This window comes from Cydia strobilella, chromosome 21 (assembly GCF_947568885.1).
Source record: "Cydia strobilella chromosome 21, ilCydStro3.1, whole genome shotgun sequence".
Classification (NCBI taxonomy): Eukaryota; Metazoa; Arthropoda; class Insecta; order Lepidoptera; family Tortricidae; genus Cydia; species Cydia strobilella.
In genome coordinates this window covers 144,196-160,047 of record NC_086061.1, presented here as the reverse complement: position 1 = coordinate 160,047, position 15,852 = coordinate 144,196, and the positions used below count along the sequence as shown (strand labels likewise).

At 37.8% G+C, this 15,852-nt stretch overlaps 1 protein-coding gene across 1 annotated transcript in view; it reads right to left on the bottom strand.

Moving 5' to 3' along the window:
- Nucleotides 1-15,852, bottom strand: part of LOC134751202 (tubulointerstitial nephritis antigen-like) — a 55,909-nt gene that overhangs the window by 2,747 nt on the left and 37,310 nt on the right. The window contains exons 6-8 of the mRNA XM_063686583.1: nt 12,764-12,898; nt 11,079-11,275; nt 171-310 (exon numbers count right to left, since the gene is read on the bottom strand). Coding sequence (XP_063542653.1) covers nt 171-310; nt 11,079-11,275; nt 12,764-12,898 — 472 coding nt within the window. The remainder of the gene's footprint in view (nt 1-170; nt 311-11,078; nt 11,276-12,763; nt 12,899-15,852) is intronic.

Below are 15,852 nucleotides of genomic sequence, written 5' to 3'. Positions count from 1 at the left end.
GGTATAGTATAAGGGCATCAGCTAGCTGGCGCGGGTGCACGGAGCGGGCGCACACACGCGGGTGCCATTGTAGGTAAAATCCGTCGCACGCGTCCGGGCTAGTTGCAATTATCGTTAACCCGCTCACCCGCTCCATGCAACTGCGCCAGCTACTTTTGTAGTAAGCTTACCCAGAACTTTTCCTGGCGGTCCTCGCCCCAGCCCACGATCCTGACGCTGTGCAGTCCCTGCAGCTTGCTGTCCCCGTGGCGGCTGCGCCGGTAGATGCCGTCTCGATAGTGGAAGAAGTCCTGGTACACGGTCATCACAGCTGCAACCATAAAACTAGTTTAACAACCACTTTACTCACATTCACATCAATATTGTAAATGTGAGTCTGTTGCCATTTGACCACTTTGTTTGTTACCACTTTTCGAACCACAGGAACACACAATTGAAATTAAAATATAATTCGATATATCGATAATTATATAATATAATTTTTAAGAAAAAAAAAAACGACTTTAATGGGGGATGCCGCTGAAAGTTTACTTATTGTTGTAGGTGCGCTCTTAGATTCCAGACAATGAAATGAAAAAGACAGCATCTTTTGCCTAATTATGTAGAAAAGGAGGTAAAAACCACCCACTTTTTGGTAGCATTACGTTTCTGTAAGGGTCGTAGTTCTAACCTAACCTATCCCACTTTTCTGATAGCATTTCGTTTCTGTAAGGATCACAGTTCTAACCTAACCTAACCTACTTTTCTAATAGCAGTTCTGTTCTGTGAGAATCGCAGTTAAAAACGCACCCACCCACCTAACCCACTTTTCTAGTAGCATTTCCGGGTCCGGATCCTAGTCCGGGTCCGAGTCGGGGTCCGGATTCAAGTCTGGGTCCGAGTTCGGTCCGGGTCCAGGTTCGAGTTGGGGTCCATGTCCAGACCCGGGTCCGGGTCCGAGTCCGGGTCCAAGTTTGGGTCTCGGTCCATAACGAAGAGAACAAATCGCCAAACGTGAACTATGTGTCATTGAAGAATTCCATTCTGATCATCATCACCAGTTCCACTTCATGAAGCGTCACTTTGTTTGTTGGTTTGTTGACGAAAATACAAAAATCACTATATGTCGTATGCCTTTTACATTTGAGGAGTTCCCTCGGTTCCTCATGGATCCCATCATCAGAACTCGAGCTTTTTTTTATACCACGTCGGTGGCAATCAAGCGCTACGACCCGCCTGATGGTAAGCAGTTACCGTAGCCTATGGACGCCTGCAACACCGGAGATATTACACGCGCGTTGGCGACCCTTTAAAAACCTGTACACTCCTTTTTTGAAGAACCCCATACTGTAGCCCCTCGGGAAAACTTGACAAAAATGGTTGACAAAAATGTGTCTTGAAAACTTAAGTTGCTTAACAAACATAAATAAAAACTTTTATAAAAAAAAAGATAAACCGACTTCAAAAAGGATGAAATAAAATATTATCCTTTTTAGGGTTCCGTGTTTAAGTATATGCGTTACCAACTGATATTTTTGAAGTCGGTGCCAAGCCAAATTTTAAACCATATATTCATAGTGATTTTGGTGCAATTCGATAAAGATACATAGATATAGAAGTGTCCTACGTGGGCGATCTCGTTGCGAACGCGAACGCCTTGGGCCAGCCGCGCCGTGCCGCGTCGCTTCGCTTCGCGTTCGCGAGTGTTCGCCTATGTAAGACGCAGCGTACACGACGACAATAAACAAACTTTCTGTACACCTCAGAACAGAACACACGGTTGAACCTTCTTGGCGCAGTTCGTACCATGCTTGTCGGCACGTCGTTAGTGTAAATCTAATACGTTTTGTCGTATTTTTTTAAAGAGCATTTCTTACTAATTCTTGAACAGTCATAGCACGCAAGTGTGGGATTGGAACTGAGTTATTTTCTGTCGTTTATCCAGAGGACTACATTTCAAAATATAAAACAATTCAAGGAACCTTCATGCAAAATTTCAGCTAAAGCGGTTCAGTTGTTTAGCCATGAAAAGGTAACAAAGAGGCAGACATAATTGCTTTCACGTTTATAATATTTGTACAGTTGTAATGGGATTTATAGACATAAAGCTGATTATTTTTGACTGGTATTGTTACTACTTGGAGTACTTGGCTTGGCACCGACTTCAAAAATATCAGTTGGTAACGCATATACTTAAACACGGAACCCTAAAAAGGATAATATTTTATTTCATCCTTTTTGAAGTCGGTTTATCTTTTTTTTTATAAAAGTTTTTATTTTTCCATTTTTAGTTTTAAGACATTTTTAAGAGCGTGACGCATGAATGAAAAACATAATGATGTTTAACTGTAAATTCGTAAACTTTATTAAATAATCAGAATTTTCCTCGAGTCCGTCTGGGAAATCATTCCTGTCACTAAATCCATTCTCCGCCCCGCCACTGACCCAATCCCTCAAACCCGGCGATCACTCAACCTCACAGCACATCAACCCCTGATCACTGAACCCCTCGACCCTAAACCACCAACCCTTCAACCGCCATTCCCCGACCCCTAACCCCAGACCCCTTAACTCCTAACCCTAACCCCCAATCCCTTAACTCCCAACCCCACAATCCCCGACCCATCAACTCACCTCCCCTCAACCCCCAACCTCAAACCCCCCAAACACTAATACCCTCTACCTTCACTTCTCAGTCTCTTTGGTTGTTTCCAACACTACCTACATCAAAAATCATAATACACATACGAGAGAAGGTATCAGTAGCCTTACCACGAGTTTGACATTGATATATTCGCTATCGTTTGCGTAACTTACTGTTTATGCATCTCGCTCGTACTAGCATATTAGTGTACAGAGTAAGTTACGAAGAATATTTAGTGTCAAACTCGTGGTTAGGCTACAGTTGTACTACATCAAATTGGTGGTTTTGGGGAGGAAATGCTTGAGTTACTTTAGAAAACACCGAAATTACCATACACGTGCCTTTAAAAATTGAGGAGTTCCCTCAATTCCTCACGGATTCCATCATCAGATCAAAACCAAAAATATTACGAAAACACCTTGGAGAGGTAACTTCTTTCAAACAGAAAAAGAATAACTCAAATCGGATCATGGGTGCCGGAGTAATCGCTGAAATCATTATCATCAAAACAATCATCATCATCAGCTCCACTTCATCAAATTGGTGGTTTTCGAGAAAAAATGCTCAAGGTGCTTAAGAAAAAGACCAAATCACCATACATGTGCCTTTAAAAATTGAGGAGTTCCCTCAATTCCTCATGGATCCCATCATCAGAACAGCACCAGATTAATGTGGGACCACCTTGGAGGTAGTTCCTTTCAAACAAAAAAAGAATTGTTCAAGTCGGACCACGGGTCTCGGAGTAATCGCTGAACATCCTACATTAAAAAAATCATCATCACTATCTTCAAAACAATCATCATCATCAGGTGCAATTCATCAAATTGGTCGTTTTCGAGAGAAAATGCTCAAGTTGCTTATGAAAACACCCAAATGACCATACATGTGCCTTTAAAAATTGAGGAGTTCCCTCAATTCCTCAGGGATCCCATCATCAGATCAGAACCAGATTAATATGGGACCAACTTGGAAGTAGCTCCTTTCGACCAAAAAAAGAATTACTCAAATCGGACTACGGGTCTCGGAATAATCGGTGAACATACATAAAAAAAAAAAAAAAAATAGCCACAACCGAATACAGAACCTCCTCCTTCTAAGAAATTGAAGTCGGTTAAAAAGAGGGCAAATCGCATAACCTAAACTATGCGTCATTAAAGAGTTCCATTCTGATCATCATCAGTAGTTCCACTTCATCAAATGTCACTTTATAAATGTGTTTGATTTGTTGATGAAAATACTAAAATCACTATATGTATGCCTTTAACATTTGAGGAGTTCCCTCGATTCCCAATGGATCCCATCATCAGAACTGCGTTTTGACACAAACGGGACCAATCTGTATGTATATACTTACAATCAAAAAAAGAATTTTCAAAATCGGTCCAGAAATGACGGTTATGGAGTAACCAACATTAACCCTTAAATGCATAATGATGTATATATGCATCGTATATTTGATGGTCCGTGGCTCAATATGCAGCTATCCAAAATCACATTTATTACTTTTATACAGCATGACACATCTATTTCAATTTATTAAAAAGTTATACAAAAAATCATGCATTTAAGGGTTAAAAAAAACACACTAACCGAATTGAGAACCTCCTTTTGAAATCTTGAAGTCGGTTAATAATAAACCTACTCACAAAATTTCATGATATTCGGTTGAGAAATGCGACCGCGACGAGAACATCTGGATATACGAAAACATTTTTGCCCAAACTGAAACGGAGACCTTCGCCTTCGCTCGGTCAATTATAATTTTATTATTCTATTGCTATTAAAAGGCTACAAAAAGTAACTTGGATAAAACGTATATGAAAGTGTAATAAAAATCCGTCCTCGGTATTCAGTTGTTGAAGTTTAGTCCTAGTTTTAAGGATAGATGGCACTACGTGTTCAAATTGGTTCTGTACCATGCATTTGCATGCATATAGGTACAATTTTTAAATATCATCAATGGGAGAATGGGACATATTTAATTTTTTTTATTCATACAAATTTCACTTTTATCATTAAGACCAATAGAAAATCCGATGCGTCGCTAAATTAAAATTCTATTTAAAAAAATATTGTCGAACGTGTTCGCCAACATTACCGTGAAGAATGACGACTACCTAAATATAAGAAAAAATTTCCAAGTATCTGTCCTCTCCTAAGCATTGCGTAAAATTAAGATTTCTTGTTAAAATATTCACAAATTATAATTATTTTAGGTACCACTAGTATTTTTTTGTCAAGAGATGGCGTTAAAGGTATAATTAGATCAAAAGTCATTTTGAAAACTAGCTAAAATACCATTAGGCGGCTACGTTTTTAATGAATGCGCCACAGTTTAGTGGTTTCCTTGTAGAATCTACCCTTTTGCATTTATTGAGCTTAAAGAACTATTAGATAATTAGATATGTGTGAAAATCGAGGTGTAAGATTTATCAATTTTAAATGGTTTTACAGTTATGAAATGACAACATAGCTCTTAATTAGATTATTTTCAATTTGTTGCATAAAAAAAAACATAATGTTCCTCAAAACATACATAATCGAGTGTAACAACGATATACATTGCAATTAGGTTTCTTTTCTGTCACGAGATGGCGCTAGTAGTAGGTTTGTGTAACTAACTAATTTTAAAATGAGGTGAATTGCATCTAGTTTTATGTACAGTGACATAATCCCGGGAGGTTCCGGGGCAAACTGCCGACTCCGACACAAGACCAGACGATTTTACACACAATAACATAAAAACTAAACACGGCGTGTTTAGTTTTTATGTTTATTAAATTTATATGTATGTTAGTCTTTTAAGGTATATGTAATATGGGCCTTGTTGCCTGAATTAAAATTTAAAATAAATTAAAATTAAATAAATAATTATTGAATTCTGTGGCATACACATTTGGAATTTATTAAGAATATAGGTATACTCCCATAAAAATCAGGGTGTTTACCACTTTCTTCCACGATTCAATGATATAAGTATGTTTTCATTCATTCATTCATAATTTAAGAGCATGGCTCTTGTCGGTGGAGTATGCGCCAGTTTTCTCGGTCCTCGGCCAGGTTCTTTAGGCCCCTGTAAGACACGACATGTTTTCATAGCTGCGATATATTATAAAAAACATAAATGTGAAATGAGAGCCAAGTTGAATTTAAAAAATGTGCGTCGTTGTTGACTTCGCTGGCAAAACAATGACATCTAAGTATATGGGTGCCAACTGCCAAGTTCTAGTTTACTTGGGATGTAATAAAAGTTCAGGATTTGACTTGGCTAGTTTTTACATACAGGCTATGTTATATTTGTCCATGTTACTTTACTAAAATTTAGTTGTTGATATTTTATAATGATAACGTAAACGCCCGCGAATCAGCAACCACTTCAATTCATACACTCCAAGTGTCAAGTAGTTGTAGCTGGAAATTTGAGAGTGGCTATGATGTCACTCGCTACAAATTAAGTTATAGGTACATACCTACTCAATAATTATGTATAGCAAACACCTTTACTTACAAACACAAGAAATAGTTACTAGGTACCTAATTATAACATAAATTAAACTACTACCTAGTTCTAATGTGAAATACTTACGTGTTTGTCATAGTAACACTGTACCACTAATCAATCACCACAGCCAGCCAGATCAATTTGTAAAATAATGTAAATCTTTACTAATACAAATAGTCATATAAATCACAATAATGTGTATACTATTAGTTCGCCCCGAACTGAGAACTCGCGGTTCGCCAAAAATATAGCTAGAGATTAATTTAATGCACCTACTTAGTCGGCAAAGGATCGAAAACCACGTGCGATTTATTGCAACGTCTGTGGAGCCCTTAACTGATAGATTTGTCACCATAGAAATTAAAATAAATAAACTGTAACTGTGGTAAACTGTGATTTTTCTTGTCAAATACCATAGAGTAACTTATACTAGAGCGGTACTGTCATAGTAAATTTTGTAACCACAGTAAATTCACTGCCATCTATGACACACTTTAAAACTAAAAATGAGGATTCATAAAAATACGATAAAATGTATTTAAATATGGATAAATGATTTCTTTTATTTGCATTAATTATTTTTATGATTTTGACCCATGTTCTTTCACTGATATGCGTAAAAATTGGTAAATAACAAACGAAACCGTCAACGCCATCTATACGACAGTAGGCCAAAGCTAATAGCGCCCTCTGATCGAGAGTCAAATTTTCTTGATTTTCGAGGCACGTTTTTTCCTTAGACTGTATCCATCTATTACGGAGTTATATCTATCTTTGCAAATACCTACCTATATATGTTTATTTTATTTCGTTTTTATCTTGCTACCTACTTATTTTAAAATCGCAAATAAACCCGGCCAAGTGCGAGTCGGACTCGCGTTCCAAAGGGTTCCGTACATTACACAATTTAAACAATGTATTTTTTATGTGAAATGTCTTTAAAAAACCCGTAGGGGTCGGATCAAAAACTAAGTAATTAAGTCCGACTCACGCTTGACTGCACATTTCTAATAGGTTTTCCGGTGATCTATAGGTAAAGATCTATTTTGTGTATTAGTTTCGGAGATAAAGGGGGGAATGGTCATTTTTGCCTATTTTCTCAAATAACTTCTAAACTATTTATCTTAAAATTTTAAAAACTTCTACTTCTACTAAATTCTCACAATGAGCTCTTTCATTTGATATGTAACACGATATAGTTTGACAAACTTTATTTTTTAATTTTCTAATTTACCCCCCAAAAGTGGCCCCCGTGTTTAAAATTAATATGTTTACGTTACATGTACATCTTTGGGTCACAAACTTACATATGTGTACCAAATTTCAACTTAATTGGTCCAGTAGTTTCGGAGAGAATAGGTTGTGACAGACGGACAGACAGACAGACAGACAGGCAGGCAGGCAGACAGACGCACGAGTGATCCTATAAGGGTTCCGTTTTTTCCTTTTGAGGTACGGAACCCTAAAAACAATATTATAAATGTGTAAACCGAGCGATTTCATTTGATACCAAGCTCGGTCATACTTTCTAGTAAATAAGATGACCAGAATAGCAAGACCCCTCTCAATAGTACATTTCGATGCTAGTGCGGAAAGTATGTCATTACTTCACGAGTACCGAGACATCTTGCCACGAGCCGTAGGTGAGTGGCAAGACTCGGGACGAGTGAAGAATGACATTTCCGCACGTGTATCGAACGACATTTTTTAATACAGTTGCGAAAAAATAATAAAAGCAACAAGTAAGGAATGGAATTCGAAACTTTTATATTATTAATTCTGTGACATCATTGACATTGACATTATGAAGAGGTGTTTTTCTAGCTTTTATTCGACTAGAATAGATTTTTATTGAACCCACTTCAATGAAAGGTTTTTTTTCAAATGCATGTTCTATAAGACAGAAACAATTGTAAATATTAAAACATTGTACTATTATTACTTAAATATCGTTATTTACGATTATTTGTGTATCGTACATTTATAAAAACAATATCGAATGTTGCCTTTGGAAACTTAAAACATTCTTGCAGTAAGAAAATACGCCTCTTCTTTGACAGGTGTTCCGTTCCATTCAGACAACTTATTAACAACGGTTTTTCAACATTAAAAAATAAACGTGTTATAATACTTATAATGATGAAGAGGTAAGATAAAATATGAAATACGCATATTTTTCGTATTCTTACATTAACAGTAGGTTTTTATGTTGATTACGACGTTTAAAGGAAACTAATATTAACACTCATCAATAAGTAGTCATGAATTGGAACAAGCAAAAATTAAAAAAAATTGGAAAAGTAAAAAGCACTAGTTCGCGAAAACCAACTTTCCGCATGCTAAACAGCCACGAAAAGTAGCACTTTTTGAGCAACTGTATTAAAAATAGCTTTTTGGCCTTCAATGCTCTTCTTGCTCCATAACCTCTTGATCGAGTCTGCTCATAATTTAATGAGTAAAATGTAATGCCCTCAACTTTACTACACGTTTACCCCATTTCATTTAAATTAAAACAAAACTTAAGTTATTGTCCATCAAACTATCCTCTGATAGTTCCTCTTAAAAACATCGAAATGTCGGGACGTGCCCCTAGCCAGCCGTGTGTTTCAAGTTGAATGTAAGAACTTCGCTTCGCTTCGAAACAATGTGATAACGGGAGCCTTAAAAATACTAAGAAATTCCTTGTCAAGAAGTTAAAGGAGGAGACATGCATGTCAACAATGAAATCGTGTTGAAAAGTTTCTTGGCTTAATTAGCAGGCTTTTTAAGTGTACTATTTTACAAAATTAAATAAACTAATCCTACTAATGTAAGTAGGTATGTGAAACAATGCACAATGGTACCAAATGAAGTAATGTTATAGACACAAGTGTACTCATTGTTCTAACAAAGCCTAATATAACCGTGTTTATTTAACAACTCTTTGGGCGTCGTTTTGGTCGACCTCGGCGACAAGATGCTATTGCTGCGCGAGTAACTGGACTGGACTCAATAATATAAATAAATCTCACCCGGTAAGTAATGTGTAACTTTGCTGATTCCTAATACTGTCAACAATGTCGACGAGTCAGTTGTAAATCGAAATTCTGGTATATTCGTTCGATTATGCAATAATGATAGCGAGGCAAATAACGAAATTTCGATTTTCTATTTACGCGGTAGGGCCTCTGTTCTACAAAACGAGACTTGTCTCGTTTTGTCACTTCGGCTCTTGTATTTTAAGAAACCTAATCCTTAACCTGTCGCACAAAATGACAATAGTTATTTGTTTTACAAGGGGAGAAAGTTGTTGTCCTCTCGTGTTTATGATACCCGAGAAAGCGAATGATTCCAAAACTGAACCACGAGCGTAGCGAGTGGCTCAAAACATGGAATCTTGAGCGCTGCGAGGGTTTCAAGGCACGAGGGCTAAACAAATTTTGCCAGCGAGTGAAACACAAATTTTTTCACCACACCAACACAAGGAAAATACTAACTGTACAAACAAAATCAAAGAAAATCCATTCAAAATTAATATTATTAAATATAAAAAGTCAATTCTACCAGCCAACATAAGGAACAACAACAAAAAATTTGCTTTTGATTACTTTGCCCACATGTGGATAAAATGCAACTTTCTCATCAGTTTTTGAACAATCAAGAGAGCCTTTAGCCTTTTATATACCTATTGTGCGTCGCTTGAAAATTCAATTCGCATAACCATACGTCACTCGACTATCTCTCAATCGGCCTCGCCCAACATTCGTAATCTGACCTTAAACATGAGATGCAAATAAATAAGATAAACGACCTCAAACCTTAAGATGCTGTTTTAAATTTAACGTCACCTATACCTACAGGTATATTCAGTCTACTATTGTGTGTAATTGAGAGCCCCAAATAAACTTTCAATAGAGAATATCTCGAAAACTATTCAAGATATCGCAAATTTGACTGAATTAAACTTTTAGCAAATTTAATTAGCTTTCGTTGTTTAAGTAGTCATGTCGCTAAGACGCAAAGTTACCAGATATAAGTGAAAAACCGAAAAATGGAACCTTCAAACCCCCCTTCTCCCCCCAGCACCAGGGTTACGATTGCCAAGTCATTATATGTATTAAAAATTAAAGATATAATATCGATGCGGTTTAAACATTCCCTGGCACTGACTAAAATAACCGACTTGGTATCACATTATATCTCAAAACTTTTTTGTCAGAAGAATTGCGTTGCGAGACGCATCTTTTCTCAAAGCTCATACTCATACCCATCCTACACTATACTCGTACTCATACCTATACCATATCGATATCCTTACCATACTGATAGCCATACCATACTCATACTATACACATTTTTGTACGCATCGTACATCTCAGACCTTTACTTTACCTATTAGTTGGAACTGCAAAAGTAACTTTGTAATAGCATATTTTTATATGGGACTACAAACTTACTTATGCAGTTCCTAAATCTTTAAAACGTGACTGATATTGCAATATTTTTGGGTTTTTTATGGCTTGTTAAGCTAAAAACGACTTATGTTTAAAATTTAAAGCTTGTTGGTTGGCTAGAAGTACCTTAGAATTATGATGATCGGTGAGTGAGTGTGTCAGTGACAAAAGTAAGGAACTTTGACGTGCAATAATTCTTAAACTATAAGTTCAAATTGAATGTTCTTGGGAATATATGTAAGCCATATCATGCCCTATATGTCACTGAAAATTCAGGGTTCTAACTTTAGCCAGCACAAAATTACAGGACGTCGAAAATGGCCTGAATGGCTTCGAGAAAAGGATGGTACGGCCGTGCCACTTTGTTTCGCTCGACTTGCCGCATGGAGCATGGAGATCCTTACTGCTTTTGGCCGGTTCTAGAAGATTATTTATTTTGGTCACAGTACCAAGCGGCCTCGGACAGACTCTAAAATAAAAGGAAAAGTTCTAAAAGTGGGAGTAGAGCAAGTATCCTTACCTTGAACGGGGCCCGACTCCCTAATGTCGTACATGATGTCCTCTTCCTTGAGGAGGCGGTAGGGTGGGCCCACCTTGTAGCGCGACGTGCGGCGCGGGTCCTTCGGCCGGCACCCATCTTGGATCAAATCCCCATGCGGCTGGTAAGGACATCTCTCGGCCTTAGCCGTGTATGGAAAGCATTTCTCTTCTACCAATCTGCAAGAATAGCATTGAAAACTTCTTAATCAAATGCTTGATCCAGCGTAAACTTCCTGCGCGAATGATGGAAGTAAAGGCACCGCCAGAGGTAAGTAGCAGCACATCGTAGGTTGAAGACGTTAACATCTGTGAGTTCTAGTGTGTTCACATGATTAACTATGTACTGCAAGCTTATACATACACAGTGTGGCCTGTAATAGGAGCGAATAATTAAACTATAGGCTATACTCCTGAAACTGACCAACATTTGTTCAGCGACTTTTAAAAATAATGAAGACTTTAGACTTCGTATTTTTCATACAAAATAAATATTATCTTCAATGTACGCCATTATCATTGTGATTGACGTTGCCTGTCACACCTTAAACATAACAAAATTCGCAATACATGCGAATGCTGCTTTAAACCGTGTTAACCAATTCAAGTACCTAGGTCACATAGTGACAGAGGATTTAAAAGATGACATGGACATGGAGAGAGAGAGGAGGGCGTTGTCGGTTCGTGGCGGTATGTTGGCGCACAGGTTCGCTAAGTGTAGCACGGAGGTCAAAATTACTTTATTCCGAGCGTATTGCCAATGTTTTTACACTGGCGGCCTGTGGGCTAATTTTAAGCAGAAGTCCTTTGACTCTCTGAGGGTCCAGTATAACAACATTTTCAGGGCCCTGGTGAGGCTCCCGCGATACTGTAGTGCCTCTGGCATGTTTGCGGACGCGCACGTAGATGATTTTTATGCCATTATGCGGAAAAATATAGCATCAGTGGTACACCGTATACGTGGGAGCTCCAACGGGATCCTGGAAATGATAGCCAACAGGTTAGATTCGGTTGTTTTGGGACGGTATATCGAATTGCATGTTCACAAACATGCAGTTCGATAGATCGGCCACAATAATTTGTAATTTATTAGTGTGTAGTTTCATGTGTGTAATTTAGTGTAGGTACTGTTCTGTAACATAACATAGCCTGTAAGTTAATACTAACAACTATGGACTGTAACTGTCTGAAAATAAATATATATTTTTTTTATTGCTTCTTGGAAAAAACTTTAGTGTATTAAAAATCAAAACACAAGTTATTTTTAAAAGTCGCTGAACAAATGTTGGTCGGTATGAGGAGTACAGCCTACAGTTGAATTTTTTGCTCCTATTACAGGCCACACATTGTATATAACAATGGTGTAATAAGAAAGATGGCTTGCCGTAGCAACACCCAGCATTTAACTGCACATTTTAAATGTTTCATTATCAGAACACTGGACTATTAGGGCCTAACACTTAGACAATAACTTTTTTAATGTTTTGTAACATGTTGGACGCTGAAGTTGGTCAGAGCGTTCTGTCTCCATGAGATATGGAGTAACAAACGCAAAAAAAAAAACAAAAAAAAAACACATTTTGAAATCTTGAAGTCCGTTAAAAACGCTCGAACTCTTTACATTCTCGCTGGCCTGATTCGGTAAGGAAGGGATTGTAGTCTGCTCACCCATGTTCGCCCGCGAAGTTCCATGCCACGTCGATGTTGCCACCGCCGCAGCCGCGCTGGTGCCGTCGGTTGCAAGACAGCAGCGTCTGTGGAGACAGCACCAGGCTCTCGGCGCCGTTCGACATTATGCCGAATCTGTAACACGTTGAGAAACTTTGTTAACTCTCAGTGTCGTAGAGGGTTGATAACGCGCCCTAGACTCGCTAGAGGATTAGGCTTCGCTTCACAACTTTTTACCTGACTACAGTAACGCTTCGTCATGGTCGGGGTGATTTAGATTATGTGTGTAAGTAGCATTCACCCCGACCGTATGTGTTTTTTCCGAGCATATTCACTGTGTAGATAACTATGACTATGGAATACATTAGTTATGAGAATCGTATGTATGTATGTATATGCTTTATTATTCTTAAAAGAAAGCTACACAGTTACAGAGTAAATTAAATACAACAAAGGCGAACTTATCCCTTAATCATTAAGGCTTAGTAATTGGATCTCTTCCAGTAATGAGTATAAACGAAGTCACGATGAATGACAAATAAAAAAAAATATAATCGTAAAAATTAGTACGAACATTGCTACTTATTCCCACGGAGCGCGTTGTCATCGGTCTTAATACCCTCGCCACGCACTTCGCACTCAACACATTAAAAGTTCCTATTACCACCTCCTGTCTCCATCATCAGATCAGCTCGATGGTACCATAGTATTGCATTGTCACCCGACTTACATATGTACGCAAATTTTCAGCTTCATCGGTAACCTAACCGGGGAGTGGGTCAAATTTAACTTGCAAGATTTGACCTGTACATACATAGTTACATATTACATGCATACTTACTTACATAGGTACATTGCAAGTTAATAAAAAGCTTGTAAAAGGACCTAAGAATCAATATTTCTTCACATTTTGTTTCCTTTGTAACTTCAAGCGCCCTTACCAACGACACGGCCACTCCATTCACACGATACAACAAAACAAAATAAACCCAAACAGATTATAGCGAGATCGTGTAACCTATTAATTTAGATGAAATGTGACTTATTAGTTCCAGTTAAGGTTGACATTGGGAGCAACTAATGAAGAATGATACGAGTTAGGAGAATCTATTTCGGTATTCTAATGAATCGGCTGACTTCACGCGAGGCTTGTTAGTTCAAGAGTCTCAGGTTGCGAGGGCCCTTGTTTATTTTAGTCCCACTTATAAGATAGAGTTAGGTTATAGGATTTATAGCTGTTGTATTACCAGAGAATAGTATGAAACAAGTTTGCAGACTTTTTAGGGTTCCGTACCTCAAAAGGAAAAGATCACTCGTGCGTCCGTCTGTCCGTCTGTCACAGCCTATTTTCTCCGAAACTACTGGACCAATTAAGTTGAAATTTGGTAAACATATGTAAGTTTGTGACCCAAAGACGGATATGTAACGTAAACAAATGAATTTTAAACACGGGGGCCACTTATTGGGGGTGAATGAGAAAATTAAAAAAAAAAATTATTTTAAAACTATATCGTGTTACATATCAAATGAAAGAGCTCATTGTGAGAGTTTCAAATATATTTCTTTTATAATTTTAGGATAAACAGTTTAGAAGTTATTCAAGAAAATAGGCAAAAAATTACCATCCCCCCCTTTATCTCCGAAACTTCTGGGTCTAAAATTTTGAAAAAAATACACAAAATAGATCTTTACCTATAGATCACAGGAAAACCTATTAGAAATGTGCAGTCAAGCGTGAGTCGGACTTAATTACTTAGTTTTTGATCCGACCCCTACAGGTTTTTTTAAAGACATTTCCCTCACGTTTCACATAAAAAATACATTGTTTAAATTGTGTAATATACGGAACCCTTGAAACGCCAGTCCGACTCGCACATGGCCGGTTTTTTTGTTGCCAATTCGCTGCGGCAAGATTCTGACTGGTCCAAATAGATGAAGCGGGTCCGTCTTTGCCCGGCTGCGTGACATCCGACACCGATGTTTTAGGGTTTAGTTAACTAAGAGGAACCCGCATAGTTACACTATATCTGTATATCTAACCAAAAACATTTTCATGTAATATGTTGCCAAGACGAGACCATATGGCTCGCACTGTCAGAAAGTTATCTGGTTACATGTAGAGCCAAGCTTCTAACTCTACACGCCTGTGAGCTCTAACTTCACAACAGTTGGACAGGTTTTAATACAAGAATATACCTATAATATGGACCCGAGCCAATTATGCCTCTACCAATATCCTACATACACAACCAGCTAGAACAACATCACAGACAACTGCACAACAAGTACTGGACTGAATTGAAGACATGCAGGCAAACCAAAGAAATTCTACCGGAACTGAACCACAAGCTTACCAAAATATTACTGAAAACACCAAGAAGCCAACTACGTAAAATAGTAGGATTAATAACAGGACATAACACACTAAACCGCGGTTTACCGCGGCACTATATGCTAAGTATTGCTGAGTGGGGATTCTTTTTGGCGTCCAAATGTTTTTTTTTGTCTGCATGCTTTTCTTTTTTATGTACTATGTTGTGGCGTCAAATAAATGTATTTTCTTTCTTTCTTTCTTTAAACAAACACCTACATAATATGGGTAAAACTGACAGCCCCATGTGCAGAGCGTGCATGGAAGAAGAAGAAACAACAAAACATATTCTCCTAGACTGTAAACAGGTAGAAGTGTATAGGAGCAAATACCTAGGTAATCCATGCACACTAAAAGAGGCAACTAGCAACCTGAAGACTTTGCTAGGCTTCGTGGAGGAGCTGGGGTGGTTAGAGTAGCGCTACCTCGTTTCACGCAAAATAGGCACATTGGATGTCGATTTGCGGAAAATGCCCAGCATAACTAACTAACTATACAAGAATAAGGGATCTGACAATCTATTTTTTGGTAGAGAAAATATATTTTTGGAAATAATTGCTAAGAAAATCCAAAAGTATGTTCCCTCTGCAACTTCAGCACAGAGATACGCTCTTGGCTGGTTTGAATTACAGTTTTATGGTGGCCGGAAATCATAATATGACAGATCAAGCTTTTGCTGCCATAAATCCACATCAACGTAAATTTATAGGAAATGTTT